This window comes from Balaenoptera acutorostrata, chromosome 19, assembly GCF_949987535.1.
Source record: "Balaenoptera acutorostrata chromosome 19, mBalAcu1.1, whole genome shotgun sequence".
Lineage (NCBI taxonomy): Eukaryota > Metazoa > Chordata > Mammalia > Artiodactyla > Balaenopteridae > Balaenoptera > Balaenoptera acutorostrata.
In genome coordinates, this window is record NC_080082.1 from 49,558,342 (window position 1) to 49,576,992 (window position 18,651).

General features: G+C 54.7%; 1 protein-coding gene across 1 annotated transcript; it reads left to right on the plus strand.

Moving 5' to 3' along the window:
* The first annotated feature begins 566 nt into the window (after window positions 1-566).
* Window positions 567-18,092, plus strand: HPN (hepsin). The gene is made up of 12 exons (XM_057533371.1): window positions 567-1,361; window positions 7,379-7,480; window positions 7,569-7,610; window positions 12,732-12,861; window positions 12,932-13,054; window positions 13,193-13,233; window positions 13,565-13,730; window positions 13,832-14,022; window positions 16,765-16,860; window positions 17,054-17,196; window positions 17,379-17,543; window positions 17,761-18,092. The coding sequence occupies exons 1-12, from the start codon at window positions 1,346-1,348 to the stop codon at window positions 17,797-17,799; spliced, it is 1,254 nt and encodes a 417-aa protein (XP_057389354.1). The 5' UTR covers window positions 567-1,345; the 3' UTR covers window positions 17,800-18,092.
* Window positions 18,093-18,651: the final 559 nt, after the last annotated feature.

Genomic DNA, 18,651 nt, shown 5'->3' on the forward strand with positions numbered 1-18,651 from the left:
GGGCAGAGGCTGGAGCAGGAGTTGGGGTGCGGGAGGAGTCTGGGGCACGGGCTGGGCTGAGGCCGGCCTGGAACTGGGACCGCCTTGTTCAGGAGTTGGGCAACAGGTGCAGGAAATGGCAGGGGCAGTGGTGGGCCTGGGGCTGGGCAGAGGGTGCTGGAAGGGGCAGGGGTGGACAGGGGCGGGGTTCGGCCTGAGCTGGGGCAGGGCGGGGGCTGGGCAGGAGGCAGGCGAAGAGGCCGGGGCAGGGTGGGCTTGTGGCAGCGGGTGCCCTCCCTCTGTGTCCCTCCAATTCGTAGCTCCTTCCTTTGGTCCTCGTAAGCACCCCCCAGCCTGCCCTGTCTCCCCAGAACCCCGGCCCTCAGGCCAAGCCAGTCCCAGCTCCTCGTCCCCTCAGACTGGCACACCTGAGCCCCCTCCAGGCCGGAGGCAGGTTGCTGGGCCGGCCTGGTCCAGCCCCTGCAAACCCCGTCCCACCAGCCAGGTGGCCTCCAGCGCTGCCAATCCCTTTGCCCGGCCTCTCCCCGCCCCTTCCCCCGCCTCTTGCCCAGCCCCCTCCTCCTCAGGTGAGGCAGCCAGGCCTAGCAGGCCCCGCGCCACCCGCCACCGCCGCCGCTGCCTCTGGGGCCGCCGCTGCTGAGGGCCCACCATGCTCCTGCCCAGGCCTGGAGACTGACCCTAAACCGGCACCATCTCTCAGCTCCGCCCCCACCTGCCAGACCCCAGGGTAAGGACCAGGGTCCTCAGTTCCAGTCCCCAGGACGTGGGCCCCCTCACCCACACCCGCCCTAATGCTCCGCTCCCAGTAGAAGGGCTCCCAGGGACCCGGAGAGTGGGCTGTCAGGCTTCTCCCCGAGGACCTCAGAGTTCCAGCCCCCTCTTCTTCAGACTCCAAGATCGGCCCCAGTCTCCTCCTCCCTCAGACCCAGGAGTCCAGGCCCCTGTGCCCCTCCTTCGAAGGAGAGCTGGCCCCCAAACCTCTCTTTCCTCAGGACCCAGGAGTTGAGGCCCCAGCTCTCCTCCCTCAGACCCAGGAGTTCAGACCCCTAGTCTCCTCCTCACCCAGGCCCAGGCATGGGGTCCCCCAGGCCTACAAATCCAGGCATCCCCTTGGCTGCTGGTCACACACTGACCCCATCCTTGAACCCAGCCCAGTCTGTGTCCGTGATCACGGCATGCTCTGGCCGGGGCCCAGACCCTCAGCCTCCCTGGATGGGCGCCTGGGACTGGGGACACAGGGGCTGGCCTGGGCTCCCCCAGGCCCTGCCTCCCCCCGTTCATCTCCCCACAGGTCCCGCCCCGGCCCAGGAGGTCAGCCGGGGAATCATTAACTAGAGGCCGTGACATGGCGGAGAAGGAGGGTGAGTCCCCCTTTCCCTGAGCCCCAACTTTGGCTCTGCCTGGCGCCCTTCCTTCTGTGCTTTCTTCCCAACCCTCCACCCACTTGGAGCCCCCTCTCTCTGGCACCCCTCCTGGGGCCCATCCCCACCCGCTTCTGAAGCCTCTTCCACCTGGTTAACTATTAACCAAATTTTCTGTGGGGCTGTGCCACCACCTGCCTCCCTGCCACCCCATATGACCTTCCTGGCCCCTTGCCTCAGTTTCCCCTCATCCCCCAGTGGTCTCTCAGCTACCCCTGGACCTGTCCTCTGCTTGGGGCCAAGGCGGGGAGACTAGCTATCACAGTTAAGGACACAGACTCTGGAGTCAAATACACAGGCTTGCATTCGAATTGGCTTCTGCCACTTTTTTGCTGTGCCACCTTGTGAAAGTGTCGTCGTTTCTCTGGGCTTCATTTCCCCCCTGGGTCAAGCATGGATTCTAATGCTACCTACCTACCTACCTCCCTCCGTGAGGTTGTTGGGAGCACGGAACACACACAAGGCACCAGCATGGGGCTCAGCGTGTAAGACAAATGCGGTGCACCAGAGCTGTCGTGGAAGAGGTCGGCCGACTTGGAGTCCTGGGACCCAAGACCCCCACCGATTCCAGACATTCCTCCCACCTCCTCACACTGTGGGCAAAACAGCAGAGGGAGGACTTTGGACTCGGTCCGGATGGATGGAAAGGGGAGAGACAACAGGGAAACTGCTCCAGGGGTGGTGGGGAGAAACCACATCCTCGGCGTGGCGGGCACTCGAGGGCTCATGGAAGCCCCTGGCAGGGGCTCCAGACACCCTGGCTCCTTCTTACCCTCGTCCACACTCGGGAGCCAGCTGGAAGGGCCCAGTTAGGGGTGGCCTTTCCTTTCCACGCTCCCCAGCTGGGGCTGACTCCCTCTCTTCTTCCTGGAACCAGGCTAGCTGGGTTTGGTCCCAGGCAGTATCACTTTCTAGCTGTGAGGCCCTGGGCAGGCGACTTACCCTCTCTGGGCCTCGTTTCTTCCTCTGTAAAATGGAGACAGTACTAGTGCCCACCTCAGAGGGTGGTGTGAGGATTTACATGCTGTGATAGGCAGGAGGCACTGAATGTGTTGGCTGAAATGATGGGTGTAGATCACTGGCCTCTTTGGGTCTCAGCACAGCTAGCAAATCAGAGCCCAAATCATTCAGCTGTGGCCCAGAGTAAATCCAGGCTCCCAGTGGCTCGGGAGAAGGTGCTGTGCCCTTGCTGAGCAGGTGGGCAGCAGAGCCCTGCACCTTTGGAACCATTCCTTCCTGGAGCCCACTGAAGGGATCTCACCAGGCCTGGGGCCTATGGGTGAATGAACCAGGAACGAAAAGCAGGGCATGTGCTGAAGGATGGCCAGAGACTGGCCTGGGGACAGAGAGAACCGAGGCACAGTGGGCTTAAGTGCATCCCCAGGCCAGCTCGGGCCTGGCCTTGGAGGGGAGTCCTGCTGTCGTTTCAAACCTAGACACGAATGCTGAAAAGTTCTGGTGTTGTGGTTACTTGCTGGGTGACCCCGGGTAGGTGGCTGCACCTCTCTGGCCCTCCTTTCCTCATCTGTAAACTGGGGATGGTGATAATGACACCTTCCTCATTAACAGTTGCAAGGATTTTAGGAAACTGCAGGATGGGGTTAGGACAGGGCTAAGGTCGGTGTAGCTTCTGAGAACCATTGTGGCTGCAGTTGTGCTAATGTTTGTGTTACCATTCTGCTGGGTTTTTAAAAAATAAATAAATAAATGTATCTATCTATTTATTTATTTATTTTTGGCTGCGTTGGGTCTTTGTTGCTGCGTGCAAGCTTTCTTTAGTTGCAGCGAGCGGGGGCTACTGTTTGTTGCGGTGCACGGGCTTCTCATTGCGGTGGCTTCTCTTGTTGTGGAGCACGGTCTGTAAGCGTGCGGGCTTCAGTAGTTGTGGCACATGGGCTCAGTAGTTGTGGCTCGCGGGCTCTTGAGCTCAGGCTCAGTAGTTGTGGTGCACGGGCTTAGTTACTCCGCGGCACGTGGGATCTTCCCGGACCAGGGATGGAACCTGTGTCCCCTGCATTGGCAGGCGGATTCTTAACCACTGCACCACCAGGGAAGCCCCATTCTGCTGTTGAAGTGCACCCAAGGCGAGGTTCTCGGTGCTCCCTGGAGACTTAGAATCAGAGGAGGTGATATCTGAGTTGACACTCAGGATGAGGAGGGAGTAGGTAGGTGTGCCAGGCAGAGGGAAGAGCAAGGCTAACAGCTGGGGTGACAATCTGCCGGGTGTGCAGTGGCACGTAGCTAATTTGGTATTTCTGTCGGTAAAGTTGGAAATGGAGCTGGGAGGGTGATTGAGATCCACTAGGACTCTTTTTGGTGAGAAGCTGGCCCATGACTGGGCAGTGCCGGGTCTCTCCACAAGATGGCGCTGGTGGGTATTCTTTGTTTTATAAGTCCAGTCGTTTTGGTTGCTTTTTGGAACCTCTTATCAGTTGTCTGATAAGGACCCATGTGGCTGTGTGGGAATTTAGGAAAGCATGTTCAACCCCCACATCTCTAACAGCCATGCTTACATCCTAGAGGGGCTGGCACCGCGGGCTGAGGGCTTTAGACTCTGTCCTGGGGAGCATTGGGGTGTCATGGAGGGTAGGGACAGGTTGGATTTGGTGTTTAGGAAGATCCCCTGGGGTTCCATGTGGAGGCTGGGCCAGAAGGAGAGACTGAGCCCAGGGGTTGGATGGGGTGGGAGCAGGGAAGGAGAGAGTGGGCAGGAGACACTCAGGAGGCCTGTAGCTGTGGTGGGAGGGAGGCGTCCTGCAGATGAGGGACAGTCCTGAGGATGAGGGCCTCTGAGACGGGACCTGGGGATCTGGGGAGACATTGAGGCCAGTATGGGACCTGGGAGGTGTGAAGGACCTTGGGGATTCAAGTGGGAGGCATCTAAGAGACTGCAGGACCCCCGATCTAGGACAAAGGAAAGTCCAGGGCTGGGGACAGAAAAGGGACACAGGCTGTGGAGGTGGGTAAGACAGACGGGAGTGGGGAGGCATGAGGGGGAGGAGGCCATGGCAACCCTGGGAACCCCAGATTTCAGGGAGTGTGTGGAGGAGATGGAGAAGTAGGGGGAGAATCAGAATCAGGCACGGGCGGTGTCCCAGAAATGAGATGGGGAGAGACTTCCGTTCAGGATGTTGGAGTTGTGTACAATGAAAACAGACACGGAGCTGTAGATTGAACGGAGTTTTAGAGACAAGGAGCCAAAGATGTCACTTGGGAGGGTTTTGCAGCCAAATGGTGGGGACAGAAGAACTGTCCTGTGAGGAGACAAGGGCAGCCTAGCGCCCTTGGAGGAACAGAGAGCAGAGCCTCAGGGGGAAGCTCGGGGGTCCTGGCTTACCCAGCCCTTTCGCCCCTGAGGGATCACGCAAGGCTGCTGCTGCCTCTCACACAGTGAGGACGCTTTCCTGCCTCAGCGAAGATTCGCAGTGAGAACGCCTCTCACGCCAGGGACCCAGAGTGAGGATGCTTCCTGTCCCACCAGAGACACCTGTTTGGGGGTTGCCCGAAGTCCCCTGAACCAGAAGGCATGAAAGCAGGGTTTGCCTCTCACCTTAAGAGACACGGGGCGGCAATGCTTCCTGCCCCAGCAGACGTGCCAAAACCTCTGGGCTGGGCTCTGAGTGGCCCAAAGCTCTGCAGGTACATCTGAACACAAAGGAACCAGGACGAGCCTGACGGCTAGGGGAGCCAAGACCTCCCACTGGAACCAGGAAGATGGTTGGGGGTGGAGGTGGGGACCTCTCTCCTCAGGGAGACAGGAAGGGGTCAGCCAGCCAGGGCTGGGCTGGCCTGGTCCACTGGGGCCTCTTTGGAGGGAGGAGCACCTTGATGGGAATGGCTGGGCTCTCAAATTCTTAAGACCCTCAGACAATAGCCATCCCAGGAAGGTGCTGGCCTAGCCCTGTGCCCATCAGCTGTACTGCCACGACACAGATGGCAAAGCTGGGAGGTCCTGCAGCCCTGGGAGGGCCTTGCAGATGCCAAGGGCAGTCGGGTGCATGCCAGGCCTAGCAAAAGCTTTCAGCGGCCTTTTCCCTTTGGTCCTCCCGATCCCTAGCAAAAGGGTTGGCTTTTCAGCCCCAGGGCCCCTGTTGCACTGGGAATAAAAACCCTCTTCTCCGGGGGCTGCCAGCCCTCCCCAGCTGGCCCAAGCCTTGGCCCTACTGACTTCCCCAAGCTCATGCCATTCTGGCCACATCAGTGGCCTCTCTTGCCCTCTAACCCACCGTGCTTATTCTTGCCTCAAGGACTTTGCCTGTGCTGTGCCCTCCGCCCACTGTGCCCTTCCATGAGAGGTCTTTGCTTGGCTGGTCTCACCCCTCAGGTCTCCACTCAAAAGTCACTTCTTGGGGAGGCCCTTCCTGGACACCCCACGGAACACTGCCACCCCCAACCCACATCATTTTCTTCATAGACTTTGCCACGATCTGGAAATTATCAAGTTCATTTACTTGTTTACTTGGTTTGGTTTTCCCCTCACTTTACACACTTATTGAGAATATGAGCTCCATGAGAACCAGCATCTCATCTGTCTTGTTTTGGAATGTGTCTCCAGAGCCTAGAATGGTTCCAGGTACACAGTGGATGCTCAATAGGACAATGAATGAATAAAGTCCCATTTTACTGATGAGAAAACTGAGGCCCAGAGAGGTGAAGGGAGTTGCCCAGGACCACACAGCTCTAATGATTTAAAGGCATTTATTGACCAATAAAAAACGAAAAATAAATAAAAACATTTATTGAGAACTTGCTATATGCCAGCCACTATAGCACAGGGAGGGGTGGCATGGCTTAGTGGTTATACACTTGGACCCCAGTGCCAAATCTGCCCAGGGTTCAGGACTCAGCACTGCCTCTTCCTGGCTGAGTCACCTTGGGCAGGTGACTCCACTTCTCTGAGCCTCAGTTTTCCCTGTCTGAAAAAGTGGAATCATAACTTAGATAAGGACTGAATAAGTTAATGCGTTCAGAGCAGTGTTTGGCACATAAAACATGTGATAAGAGTATGGTTTTTATTATTATATTATTATTATTTAAAAGAACTTTAAAACATTATACTTAGAGGTGTGTGCTAGGTGGATGCCCATTAAATAGATGAGGAAGCTGAGGCTCAAAGAGGTGACACCACCTGCCCAAGGTCCCACATAGGAATGGGTAAGGTCAATATATATATATTTTTTGGCCGCGCCACGCGGCATGCAGGATCTTAGTTCCCAGACCAGGGATCGAACCTGTACCCCCTGCAGTGGAAGTGCGGAGTCTTAACCACTGGACTGCCAGGGAAGTCCAAGGCCAATATTCTTAAGTGAGGCTGGCAAATTTCCAAATGTAGGTTCTCAACCTCTGGGGCAAATTTGACCTTGGAGCTGGGTCCTTTGGGAGAGGTCTGGTTTTGGGGGGTACCCAGGGGCAAATTTGACCTTGGAGCTGGGTCCTTTGGGAGAGGTCTGGTTTTGGGGGGTTCCCAGGGGCAGAGGTTCTGGTATAGCAGAGAGAAGTGAGGCAGTGAGGAAATGCCAAACAGCAGGGAAGAGAGTTGCCAAGAGGGCAAAGGTCAGGGGTCACAGCCCCCAAGAGGCTCCAAGAACCTCTGGGAAAGTTAGCAGAAGTGAGACGTTCAAGAAAAGGCGGCACAACGTGATGAAGGAAATACAGAAGCGCAGCGTCATTGGGGAAGAGAAATCCCTTAAGTGCCAGGAATATAGGCAGGGAGGGTGGCAGCTGTCCCAGCCATGGCTCTTCCCAGCTGGAACCCTTGGGGGGCTGGACACCTGGTTGTCCTCGCCGCAGGGGAGAGATGGCCCTGCCAACTGTTCACCCCAGGAAACTGGGCCCAGGGCAGGGCAGGCTCAGGCGTGCTAAGTTGGCCTGGGGGCAGGGCAGAGCTGGCCCCGTGCTCAGATCCTGCCACCATGAGGACAGACCTGGCAGTGGCCCCAGCATGGTGTCTATTGCAGGTGGCCAGACCGTGCCATGCTGCTCTGGACCCAAGGTGGCAGCTCTCACTGTGGGGACCGTGCTGCTGCTGACAGGCATCGGGGCAGCGTCCTGGGCCATTGGTGAGAGTGGACGGACCCCTGCGCCTCTACCCTCCCCTGCCCCCTGCAGTTCCCAGCCTACCTGCCCTCACCTCTGCCTTCTCTGCAGTGACCGTTCTACTCAGGAGTGATCAGGAGCCGCTGTATCCAGGTGAGTAGAGCGAGCTGAGACCCTCTGGGGAGCCCTGGAGGAAACCTGTACCCAGTGGGAACTCAATGAAAGGATTTTTTTGAATGAATGCGTGAATGCCTGCAGGAATGCTGGTAGTGCTCATGCACTCGTATTGTTGCTCTAAACACTGCCCTTGTCTAACCCAGTGTTTTTCAGACTCTAAATGTGTTATCTGTTAGTGCATCATGAAATTAGTGAGCTGAAAACCACACTTTAAAAAGTATGAAATAGATTTAAAAAATCAGAGTGCATCTCTCTCAGTAAGAAGAAGTTCTGTTAATGTTTTCTTTTGGTTTTATGAGGGTGGAACCATTATTCTCTCCATGTTACAGATGGGGAAACTGAGGCTTAGAGCATAGTGAACCATAGTTCACCCCAGAAAACAGACGTTCAAGGCTACATCATAATGTAAAAATGTGTTTCTTATTGCGGAACGTGGTCAAAACATGTTTGAGAGGTACTGTATGAATTCAGCCAACCTTTTTCTAGCTCTCCTTGGAGGTAGCTGCTGTTATTATCCCCATTTACAGATGTGCAAAGTGAGGACCAGAGAGGACATGCAGCTGGTAAATGATGGGGCCACGAATAGCTCTTTGACTTGACTGGTAGAGATGTATCTGCATGCAGGTGGGAAGGAGTGGCCACACAAATAGATGGAGAAACTCATTGTGGAATGAATGAATCTTCCCAAATGCCAACTCCAAGCTGCCGTTCTGTGGCTCAGGGCAGCAGGAAGAATGGGGAAGTTGGGTGATGGGATGCATTTTTCACTCCCACAAGCCTCATCTAGTTCCATAAAGGACTCAGCTCACATTAAGAGCAGAAATGAACATCTAGACAAGGAAAGCCACCATCAAGGTCAACCACCACAGTCGATGCTTAGAGAGCATTTACATGTGCCAGGCACTGGCCTCAGGGCTTTGCAGGTATTGACTCATTAAATCCTCCCCACAGCCCATTTTAATATGGGGAAATGAGGCTTGGAAAGACCAAGTGACTTGCCTCAGGTCACTGGGATGGGAACCAGGCAGCCTGGATCCAGCTCTTGTGTAGAACTACTATACTCTATTGTTTCTCAAGAAACAGCCAAGTGGGTTGCCATAGTGACGGCTAACACATGCCAGGCCCTGGCTGCAGCCTTTGCACAAGAGCCCTGTGAAGTCGGGGCCATTATCATCATCCCCATTTTGCAGATGGGGAAACTGAGGCCCAGTGACGTGAACTGACTTGTCCAAGTCCGCACATTGAATAAATGGCAGGGCAGAGGGGTCATGTGCTTGCCGGAAGTTCACTACTGCCGCTGGGCTGGAAGGAGCCAGGCTCCAAGCCTCCTAGGGTGTGGGCCCCTCTCCATCCGCACCTCATGCTTGCTTCCGGTGCCCTTCAGGCTCCAGCGCATGGGCAGCTCTCACGCCCTTGAAGGACCCTCCCTGCACCACCTTCTTTCCCGCTCACACCCCGAGGCAGGTTTCAGGGTCCTGCACCATCACTGCTGAGCTGAGGCTCACACCTGTCCTGCCCTCTCTGGTTCTCAGAGTCCTCATCTGGAAACTGGGAGTGAGAATTAGAGGAGGTAATGATCCGTGCAACACTTGACTCTCAGCCAACTTGGTTAACATGGGCTTTTGTGTCTCATGCTTCAGGCTGTAACTTTCCTGAGCAGGGCCTTTCTGCCCCCAGGCTCCACACCGCCTCCCCCCACCACCACCCCCGCACCCCGCCGCTCCCCACAGCCATCCTGCTGCCCCTGGTAAAACCCTCCTCACACTCGCAGTTCGTGATTTACTCCTGGTGAATTTCAGGAGGGCAGGGGCATTTTGTTTACTGCCCCAGACAGTGTCCGGCACATAGTAGGTGCTCAGGAAACCTTTGCTTAATGAATAAGCATGAGGACAGATCGCCTACATGAACCAAGTTGTCCTGGGCCTCCAGCTGGAAAGTAATTAGGCCACGATTCAGACCTGGCTCTGGCCAACACCAGCACCGTGCCCTTCCATTATACTCGAGTTTTTCAGAAACGTTGGGAAATTACAAAATGAACAAACAAAAACAACCCAGAAATGATATCCCCACCTCACTTTTCTGGGATTTTCACACGTCTAAATATATCAGACAATTTGGGGAGCAAACCAGGTGACCCAGAACATACTTTTTGCATTGCTTAAAATAATACAAATAAGAATAAAGAGTTTAAAAGTGAGAAACAGTGGCACAGAATATAGTTTTAAAAATACTTGGAGGGGGCATTTGATATTCCCTCCTCCCTCCCTCCCTCCCCTCTCCCTCCAAATCCATCCATAAAGTGATAATTTTTTCCTAAAACCTCACACTTTCTGGAAATCACTTTCCTGGAGCACTGAGAAGTCATTTAAAAATAAGAATTCACTGCCACCCGCAGTTGGTGTTTCAGACCCCAAGTGTTGGTCTGGGAACTCAGCGGGTGGCGGGCACCACCCAGCAGAGGTACCAGGCATCCCTGGGCCCCACCTGGAGGCCATGACTAAGGCAAGCCAGCCAGGAAGCTCCTAGGCCAGGCTGTGGGTGAGTATATTTAGGGTGGGGACAGGTAAGCGTCCATGTGAGAGCCACAGACGGAGCAGGGAGTATGCAGGTAGGCAGGCCTGGGTTCAAATCCTGGCTTTGCAGGTTCTTAGCTATATTCCCCCGGGCAAGTATAGCCTCTCCAAGGTTCAGTTTCCCCATCTGCAAGATGGGCGTAGAAATGGTCTCTACCTTCCAGGATGGTGGTGGGATTCAAAGAACCCCCCAGATATGACACATAGCATGGGGTCAGCCCACTGATAGCCCCAGGAAACATAGCCAGTGTTATTATTACTGTGCCATTATTGTTTAACCCTCAGGAGGGAAGTCACTTGAGAGGCTGTCTAGGGCAACGTTAAAAGCTTGGGGTTTGGAGTCACTCAGGCCTGAGTGCACATCCTCTGTCTGCCTTTCTCTGTCCTCAGCAGGACAGGGTTCTCCCTGGAAGTCCTGCCTCCCCTCGTCCAGATGTGTGGGGCTGTGGGAAAACTGCTCAGCTTGGGTGTGGCCTCACCAAGTTCTTCCTACGAGGATGCAAAATTGAGTTTGCACCAGATTCACGTTCCCAGAATGTGCTCTCAGAACACCAGCCACGCAGGAGGCTCAGGAGAAAAGGGGTTCACAGCCGATCTTTCCCCAAGCTTACTCCTCCCCACCTTCCCCATCTCAGTCAGTGGCAGCTCCATCCTTCTGGCGGCTCAGGCCAAACACCCTGGAATTGCCCTCAGACCCTCTTCCCCTCACGCCCACATCCAATCTCAGCAGACCCTGTGGGCTCCACCCACAGAATCTATCCTAAATCTGAACTCTGTTCCCCCCCGCTGCCCTGACCCTGGCCCAGCCTCCATCCTCTCCCTCCTGGACCATCACACAGCCTCCTCCCTGATCTCCCTGCTCCCATCCCGCCCCTTACAGTCTGCTCCCCACACACAGCCAGAGGGAGCCTGTGAACCCCTGAGTCAGATCAGGGCCCTCCTGGCTCAGAGCCCTCCTCCAGCTGCATCTCACTCCTGGTAAAAGCCAAAGTCCTAGTGTCAATCTAGTCTTGTCTCCCATCTCCCCTCCCCTAGCTCACTCTGTTCCAACCTCCTTGCTGTTCCTTAAACATCCCCCGTGTCTCCCACCCACCCGCCACCACCTTGGGATCTTTGCACTTGGCAGTTCCTTTGGCCTGGTTCTCTGTTCCCTCACCTGTCTTCTTACCTCCTTCAGATCTTTGTTTGCATACCACCTTCTCAGTGCAGCTTTCCCTGCCCACCTGTTGGAAAGTGCAACCTCCCTTCCTCCCAATGCCAGCATTCCCCTGCCTCTGTCAAGCTTGATTTATCTCCCTGGCGCCTTCTTTTGTGACACACCGTCTATTTGACCTCTCTGTCCTGTTTGTTATGCATCTCACCTATTGGCCTTTGAGCTCCTCAGAGCTGGGGGTTTTGTCTGATTTGTTCATTGCCCAAAATAGAGCCTGGCACATACTGAGTGTTTGCTAAATGTAAATAAATATGGCTAAGGGCTGTGACCTGGCTTAGGTGTGGACAAGGGTCCTCTGACCATATGAGGAGCAGCCTGTGAGGGGCTGAGGGGACACAGTAAGCCCCAGGCAGGAGGAATCCCCCGTAAGCTCTCTCCAGCCTTTCCGTGTATCTCCGCCCTACCTCTTCTCAAAGTTTGTGATGCTGTGTTTGGTTGGGTGATTTTTTTACTGCTGTCTGTCTCCCCCATTGGTGGACTTTGGTTGGTGAGGTCACAGCCCAGGGCTGTCTTGGTCATCTTTACGTCCCCTGGCATCACCCCACACAGGACTGGGCATGGAGTATGTGTCTAGTTAACACTTGTTGAATGAATGAATGAATACTGCATCCTCTGCTTGGAGAATTATCATGCAATTTAGTGTGTATTCAAGGCTCTGACAAGTCCTGCAGAAAAAGATAGCTATTCTCTCTTTTTTTTTTTTAAGATTATAGGAAATCTATTCAAATATTTTGACACTGTGATGTATTAGTCAAGGGTCTTCAGGCTGCAAAAGACAAAAGGAAAATCTAAGAAACTGGCTAAACAAAAAGGGAAATTATTGACTCACTTAAGCAACAGTTCTGGGGGTTCTTCAAGCCTGACTCCATCAAGGGGCTTTAAAAATGTTATCAGAAATCTGTTGACTTTCCTCCACATTGGCTCATTTTTCCCCTTCTGGGGACAAAGACGGGCCCAAGCAGACCCAGCCTCACATGCCATTCTCCTGGGAGCTTGGTTAAAACAGTTTCCCTCTTCCCAAATCTCCTGGCAGAGTTCCAGATTTCCAGCTCATGGGCAACCAGCTTAGGAATCCCAGTGGTAGGAGGAAGCCCCCTGGTTCCCCCTGGCGGGGCAGCCAGAGTCCCAGAGACCCCGATCTTTGGTTCAACTTGAGTCATGGGCCCTTCCAGACGCAGTCACAAATGTGGGGGGCCCGGGGTGCTGCCGTCGGGCCCGCCAGGATTCAGGACTAGACCCACGGGGTCGGAGGAGAGGCCGGGAGGGCTCGGGCAGGAAGGCGACCCAGGCGGCGGTCCTGTCGCCCTGCAGTGCAGGTCGGCCCGGCCGACGCTCGGCTCACGGTGTTTGACCAGACGGAGGGCACGTGGCGCCTGCTGTGCTCCTCGCGCTCCAACGCCAGGGTGGCAGGGCTCAGCTGCGAGGAGATGGGCTTCCTCAGGTACCCGGGTGCCCCTGGGGGTGGGGGGCTGGGGGGGCGGGGCCACAGGCCTGACCCCTGCCCCGCCCAGGGCGCTGGCCCACTCGGAGCTGGATGTGCGGACGGCGGGCGCCAACGGCACGTCGGGCTTCTTCTGCGTGGACGAGGGGAGGCTGCCGTACGCCCGGAGGCTGCTCGAGGTCCTCTCCGTGTGGTGAGGAGGGTGGCGGGCAGGCAGGGCGCACCCCGCCCCCGGGCACGCACACCCGTGCTCCCCGCTGTGCCTTTCTTGCGTCTTAATTGGCCTCTCTTTTTGTCTCCCTCTGTGTCCCCATCCCTGTCTCTCCCACAGCGACTGTCCCAGGGGTCGTTTCCTGGCTACTATCTGCCAAGGTGAGACCCTGAAACTCAGAGTCCTCTTCTGAGACCCCCCGAGGGCAGATACCCCCAGGCAGGCCTTATCCTCTTAGATCCCGCAAGGATGGGGCTGTGTCTTCTCAGATCTCCCTCCCTTCCTGGTGGAGCCATGTCCCTCTAGGTCCCCAAGGACGGGTCTGTGTCTCCTCAGAATGCACCCCCCGCCCAGGGCGGAGCCATGTCCCTCAGACCCCTCAGGTTAGGATCGTGCCCACTCACGCTTCCCAGAGTGGGGCATGACCTCTCAGACCCCCTAAGGCAGGGGATCCAGGCCTCCCACCGCCCCTGACTGCCTCCTCTCCCACAGACTGTGGCCATAGGAAGCTGCCCGTCGATCGCATCGTGGGCGGCCAGGACACCAGCTTGGGCAGGTGGCCATGGCAAGTCAGTCTTCGCTACGATGGAGCACACCTCTGTGGGGGGTCCCTGCTCTCCAGAGACTGGGTGCTGACAGCCGCCCACTGCTTCCCTGAGTGAGTGTCTCCCACGGCGCTGAGGGGGGCAGCTGGGGAGCGGCAGGGTCAGGGAGGCTGTGCCCAAGCAGGCTGCCACCCTCCCCTCCTATCCCTGGTAGGCGGAACCGGGTCCTGTCCCGATGGCGAGTGTTTGCCGGTGCCGTGGCCCAGACCTCACCCCATGGCATGCAGCTGGGGGTGCAGGCAGTAATCTACCACGGGGGCTATCTCCCCTTTCGAGACCCCAACAGCGAGGAGAACAGTAATGACATTGCTCTGGTCCACCTCTCCAGCTCCCTGCCCCTCACAGGTAAGTCTGGGGCTGCTCCTTGGCCTGGGGACGCCAGGGGCTGGGAGGACAGAGGAGGGGGCTGGGGCCTAGGAATCCATGGTGGTGAGGGAGATGATCTTGAGAGGCACACACTGGGCATTCATTAGATGGGGACAGTTGGTACAGCCACTTTGGAAAACCATGTGGCGATTCCTCAGGCAGTTCAACACCATTTGGCCCAGCAATTCCACTCTTAGGTACGTACCCAAAAGAAATGAAAACACATAGCTACACCAAAACTGGTGCACGAGTGTTCAGACCCGCATTATTCCAAAAGATGGAAACAACCCAGACGTCTACCATCTGACACATGGATAAACCAAACGTGCTAGATCCATACAATGGAATGATACTAGGCCATAAAAAGGAATGAAGTCCTGATTCATGGTACACAATGGATGACCCTGGACAACATTGTGCTAAGAAAGAAGTCAGGCCCAAAGAGCCACATACTGTATGATCCCATTCCTATGAAATATCCAGAACAGGCAAACCTGTAGAGATAGAAAGTAGATTAGTGGTTCCCCGGGGCGGGGGGGGCATGGAGATGTTGGGAGGTCATAGGTAAAAGGGGTGATGAAAATGTCCTAAAATCAACCATGATGGTGGTTGCACCTTCCTATTGCCGGGCAGGCTAGTACCTATATCTAAAACCTCTCTAAAAACCATTGACTTGTGCACTTTAAGTGGGTGAATTGTGTGGTATTTGAATTATATCTCAGAAAAGCCGTTACTCCCCACCCCCAAAAAAAATGAAATGAAAAAATTTTAAGTATATGAATAAATCAGAAAGTCAGGCGTTATCCGTGTTATAGTTCTCTGGAGCATTGCCTTGCTCTCAATGAGAAAGATTCACTTGGGTGCCAATGTGTCTTTAATGCCTCATCTACACCTGCCTTTTGGATTAAGAGCAGGCCGTGGGCTTCAGCTTTCAGAAGGCCACTCTGTAGTAGGAATAGTAATAATAGTATATAATAGTAATAATAGTAATAATAATGATAAAAATAAAAAAAAATAGTAATGGTGATGATAACGAAGTGAAAATAGCGATGATGATGAGCCTTCAGCAGGCAACAGTAAGATGATAATAATAATGAAAGAATACAATAATAATGATGATAGGATGAACTTCCACACCTGCACGCTCCTCCTGTGTGCAGCCATTGCCCTCAGCATGTCCCAAGCATGCACTCATTTCATTGTCCCAACAGCCCAGGGAGAGTGGGAGATCATAAGAGATTATGATCCTGTTCTTTTACAAGGGGAAAGGTCCCAACACAGAGAAGGTACATAATGCCCCCCAATTCCCACAACTGGCAAATGGCAAAGGTTTGAGCCCAGGCTGCCTGGCGCTGGAATCAGTGCCTGTAAGCCCCTGGCTGTGCTGCCAGGGAAGTCAGTACTATTTGGTTTGCATTTTTCTTATTTTTATGGTTATTTTTCTTTTGAATGATCCATGATGCTGGTTTTCCATTTAAGGGAGCGATACATGTTTTTCTTTTCTTTTTTCTAAATTAATTTTTTTATTGGAGTATAGTTGCTTTACAATGTTGTGTTAGTTTCTGCTGTACAGCAAAGTGAGTCAGTTATACCCACACATATATCCACTCGTTTTTAGATTCTATTCCCATATAGGTCATTACAGAGTATTGAATGATACATGTTTCTCTTTAGAACAAAATAAACCCTTCTCTTTAGTGAATGGAGTGAGAGGGTTAAAAAGATTGAAGTGGGGAGGTATCCATGGGGCACAGGTGGATGGGGTGGGAGGGGCCTGGGTTTGAGACACATGGCTGAGGGGTAACAGCATGGCCTTTGGGGTCAGGTACTTGCCAGCTCTGTGATCTTGGGCGAGTGGCTTCACCTCTCCATGCCTCAGTTTCCCTCATCTGTTAAATGACTTCCGAGGGTTATTGAAATGATGAAAAGGGTTAATCTGAGTCAAGAGCCTATAGCAATGCCAGCACTCAGTTAATATTAACAATCATTGCTCTTGTCGTTGTTTTTTACTATTACTAGTTACGTGAGCATTTCCTATTAGCCAGGCATGCTATTCAACGCGTCACCGATTTCTCACTGTACACCTCTGGGGGGAAATGATTATTCTTTCCATTTTGCACCTGAGAGCTCTGAGCTCAGGGAGGTGAAGTCACCAGCAGGCAGCAGGTAGGGCTGCCAGGACCACTGGTGTGGATTGTGCACTGCACAAGGGAGTCATGTGTCCGGGATGCCATTCTTACTGTGGGCAGGGTGGACTGGTGTGTTTATTATGATGATTTTTTTGACAGGTGGAAGTCCAGCATCTCAAGAGAGTACCTTGTAAAATTTCTCACAGAGATACCCTCTAGGCAGGGGCAGCCCCATGGGCCATGGTTAAGAACACAGGCTTGGAAATTGGGCCAAGCTGGGTTCAAATTCTGCCTCTGCCATCGACTCACTGACTCATTCTGAGGCTTTGGACAAATGACATGACCTTATTTCTCCCTCTTTAAATGGGGTACTAATAGCTGCTACCTCCCTGGGCTGATGGGATATTAAAGGAACTCACCCAGGAAGGTGCCTAGTACATAGTGAGCTCTCAGTAGAAGGCAACTTCTGCTGTTGTTGTTGTAAAAGAACAGAGGGAAGGGTGGGCCGGGGGCACCGGGGGCAGCAGGACTGAGGTCTGTACCAGGCGGGGCAGGCCGGCAGGGGTGGGACCCAGCGTGGTCTGTCTCACAGAGTACATCCAGCCCGTGTGCCTCCCGGCTGCTGGGCAGGCCCTAGTGGACGGCAAGATCTGCACCGTGACTGGCTGGGGCAACACACAGTACTACGGTGAGTTCCGTCCTCTGCCTGTGAAGTCACTGTTAAGGGAGACTCTGATCCGGGCTGGGGAGGGGCCGTTGGCCTGCTTGAAGGCCTCACGGCCCAGGGGTGTAGGGACACTAAGGAGCCCGGGTGGGCACCCGGAAGGAAGCGGGGTGTGCACACTCCCCAGCTTCGGCCAGCCTTGCCTGCACACCCCCAGGCCAACAGGCGGGGGTACTCCAGGAGGCCCGAGTCCCCATAATCAGCAGTGATGTCTGCAACGGCCCCGACTTCTACGGGAACCAGATCAAACCCAAGATGTTCTGTGCCGGCTATCCCGAGGGTGGCATTGATGCCTGCCAGGTGAGGGACGATGAGGGGCAGCCCGGGCCCCCGCCTCTCCGGGGGTGGAGACACATGGCAGTGGGTGGTCAGGCTCGCTACCTCAGGGCCAGAGCGCTCTGTGACCACAGCCCACGATCATCCGAGGAGGGCCCCTCGGCCAGCCATCTTGGCTTCCAGCCAGGCCTTCCGTCCCCTACCAGGGTGACAGCGGTGGCCCCTTCGTGTGTGAGGACAGCATCTCTCGGACGCCACGTTGGCGGCTGTGTGGCATCGTGAGCTGGGGCACCGGCTGCGCCCTGGCCCAGAAGCCAGGCGTCTACACCAAAGTCAGTGACTTCCGGGAGTGGATCTTCCAGGCCATAAAGGTGAAATTTGGGCCCAGATGGGAGCCAGGGGGCGGGAGGGTTTGGGACTCTGAGGGGGAAAGGGAGCCAGGGTTTTCCAGAAACCAACGCTCAGGCTTAGAAGAGGGTGCCCTAGGGAACGGATAGCCTTCAAAGGCCTCCTGGGGAGGGGAGTTCAGCTGTGGGACTCTGGGGGAAGCCTCTCAGACCTTGGAAGCCCCTAGTTGTCTTTCCCCAGACTCACTCCGAAGCCAGCGGCATGGTGACCCAGCTCTGACCTGTGGCTTCTCGCTGTGCACGCCTGCAGGGCCCAAGCTGATCTAGGTGGCTCCAGCCCCACATGATGGGGTTCACCCTGGGATGGAACATTTTTCTTCTTGGGCCCAGCCCACAGGTCCAAGGATACCCTCCCTCCAAGGTCCTCCACAGTGGCGGGCCCACTCAGCCCTGGGACCACCCGAGCCTCACCCTTCTGACCCCCATGTAAATATTGTTCTGTCGTCCGGGGAGTCCCATCTAGTGCCCCTGATGACAGGATGCTCTTTAAATAATAAAGATGGTTTTGATTAATGTGGTCTCTGAGTTTGCAAATGTAAGCAGCAAATGAGGACATTTTGGGGGGATGGAAGAGAGCAGTTGGGCCTGGCAGACATCAGGCAGGGAGTATGATCCTCCAGTTCCCGCTGGCTTAAGAGAAAATATCTTAATTGGTTCACCTAACTGGAAATGCTCTGGAGCGTTTGGCTTCAGGTACTGCTGGATCCAGCTGCTCGAATATTTTTCATCAGGACTGTGCCTCACTTCCTCTCTCACATCTGCTTTTCTGTGTCAGCTTCATTTCCAAGCAGGCTCCCCTACAATCAGAGACAGAGATGTCCCCCCAACCCACCGAAACTCTTATATGCCATGGATGACTTAACAGCCACAGTGGAAAAAGAATGCTTCTTTCCCATCAGCTACAGCAAAAAAGTCCCAGGCCTGGCTCTCCCTGGACGGATTTGGGTCACATGCTCATCCCTTATCAAATCACTGTGCACCTGTGCATGGGGTGGGGTGGAGGTTTGAGCCTCAGAAATTACATGACTTGAGTGTGAGGGGTTTTCCAAAGGAAAATGGGTTGCTCTTTCCA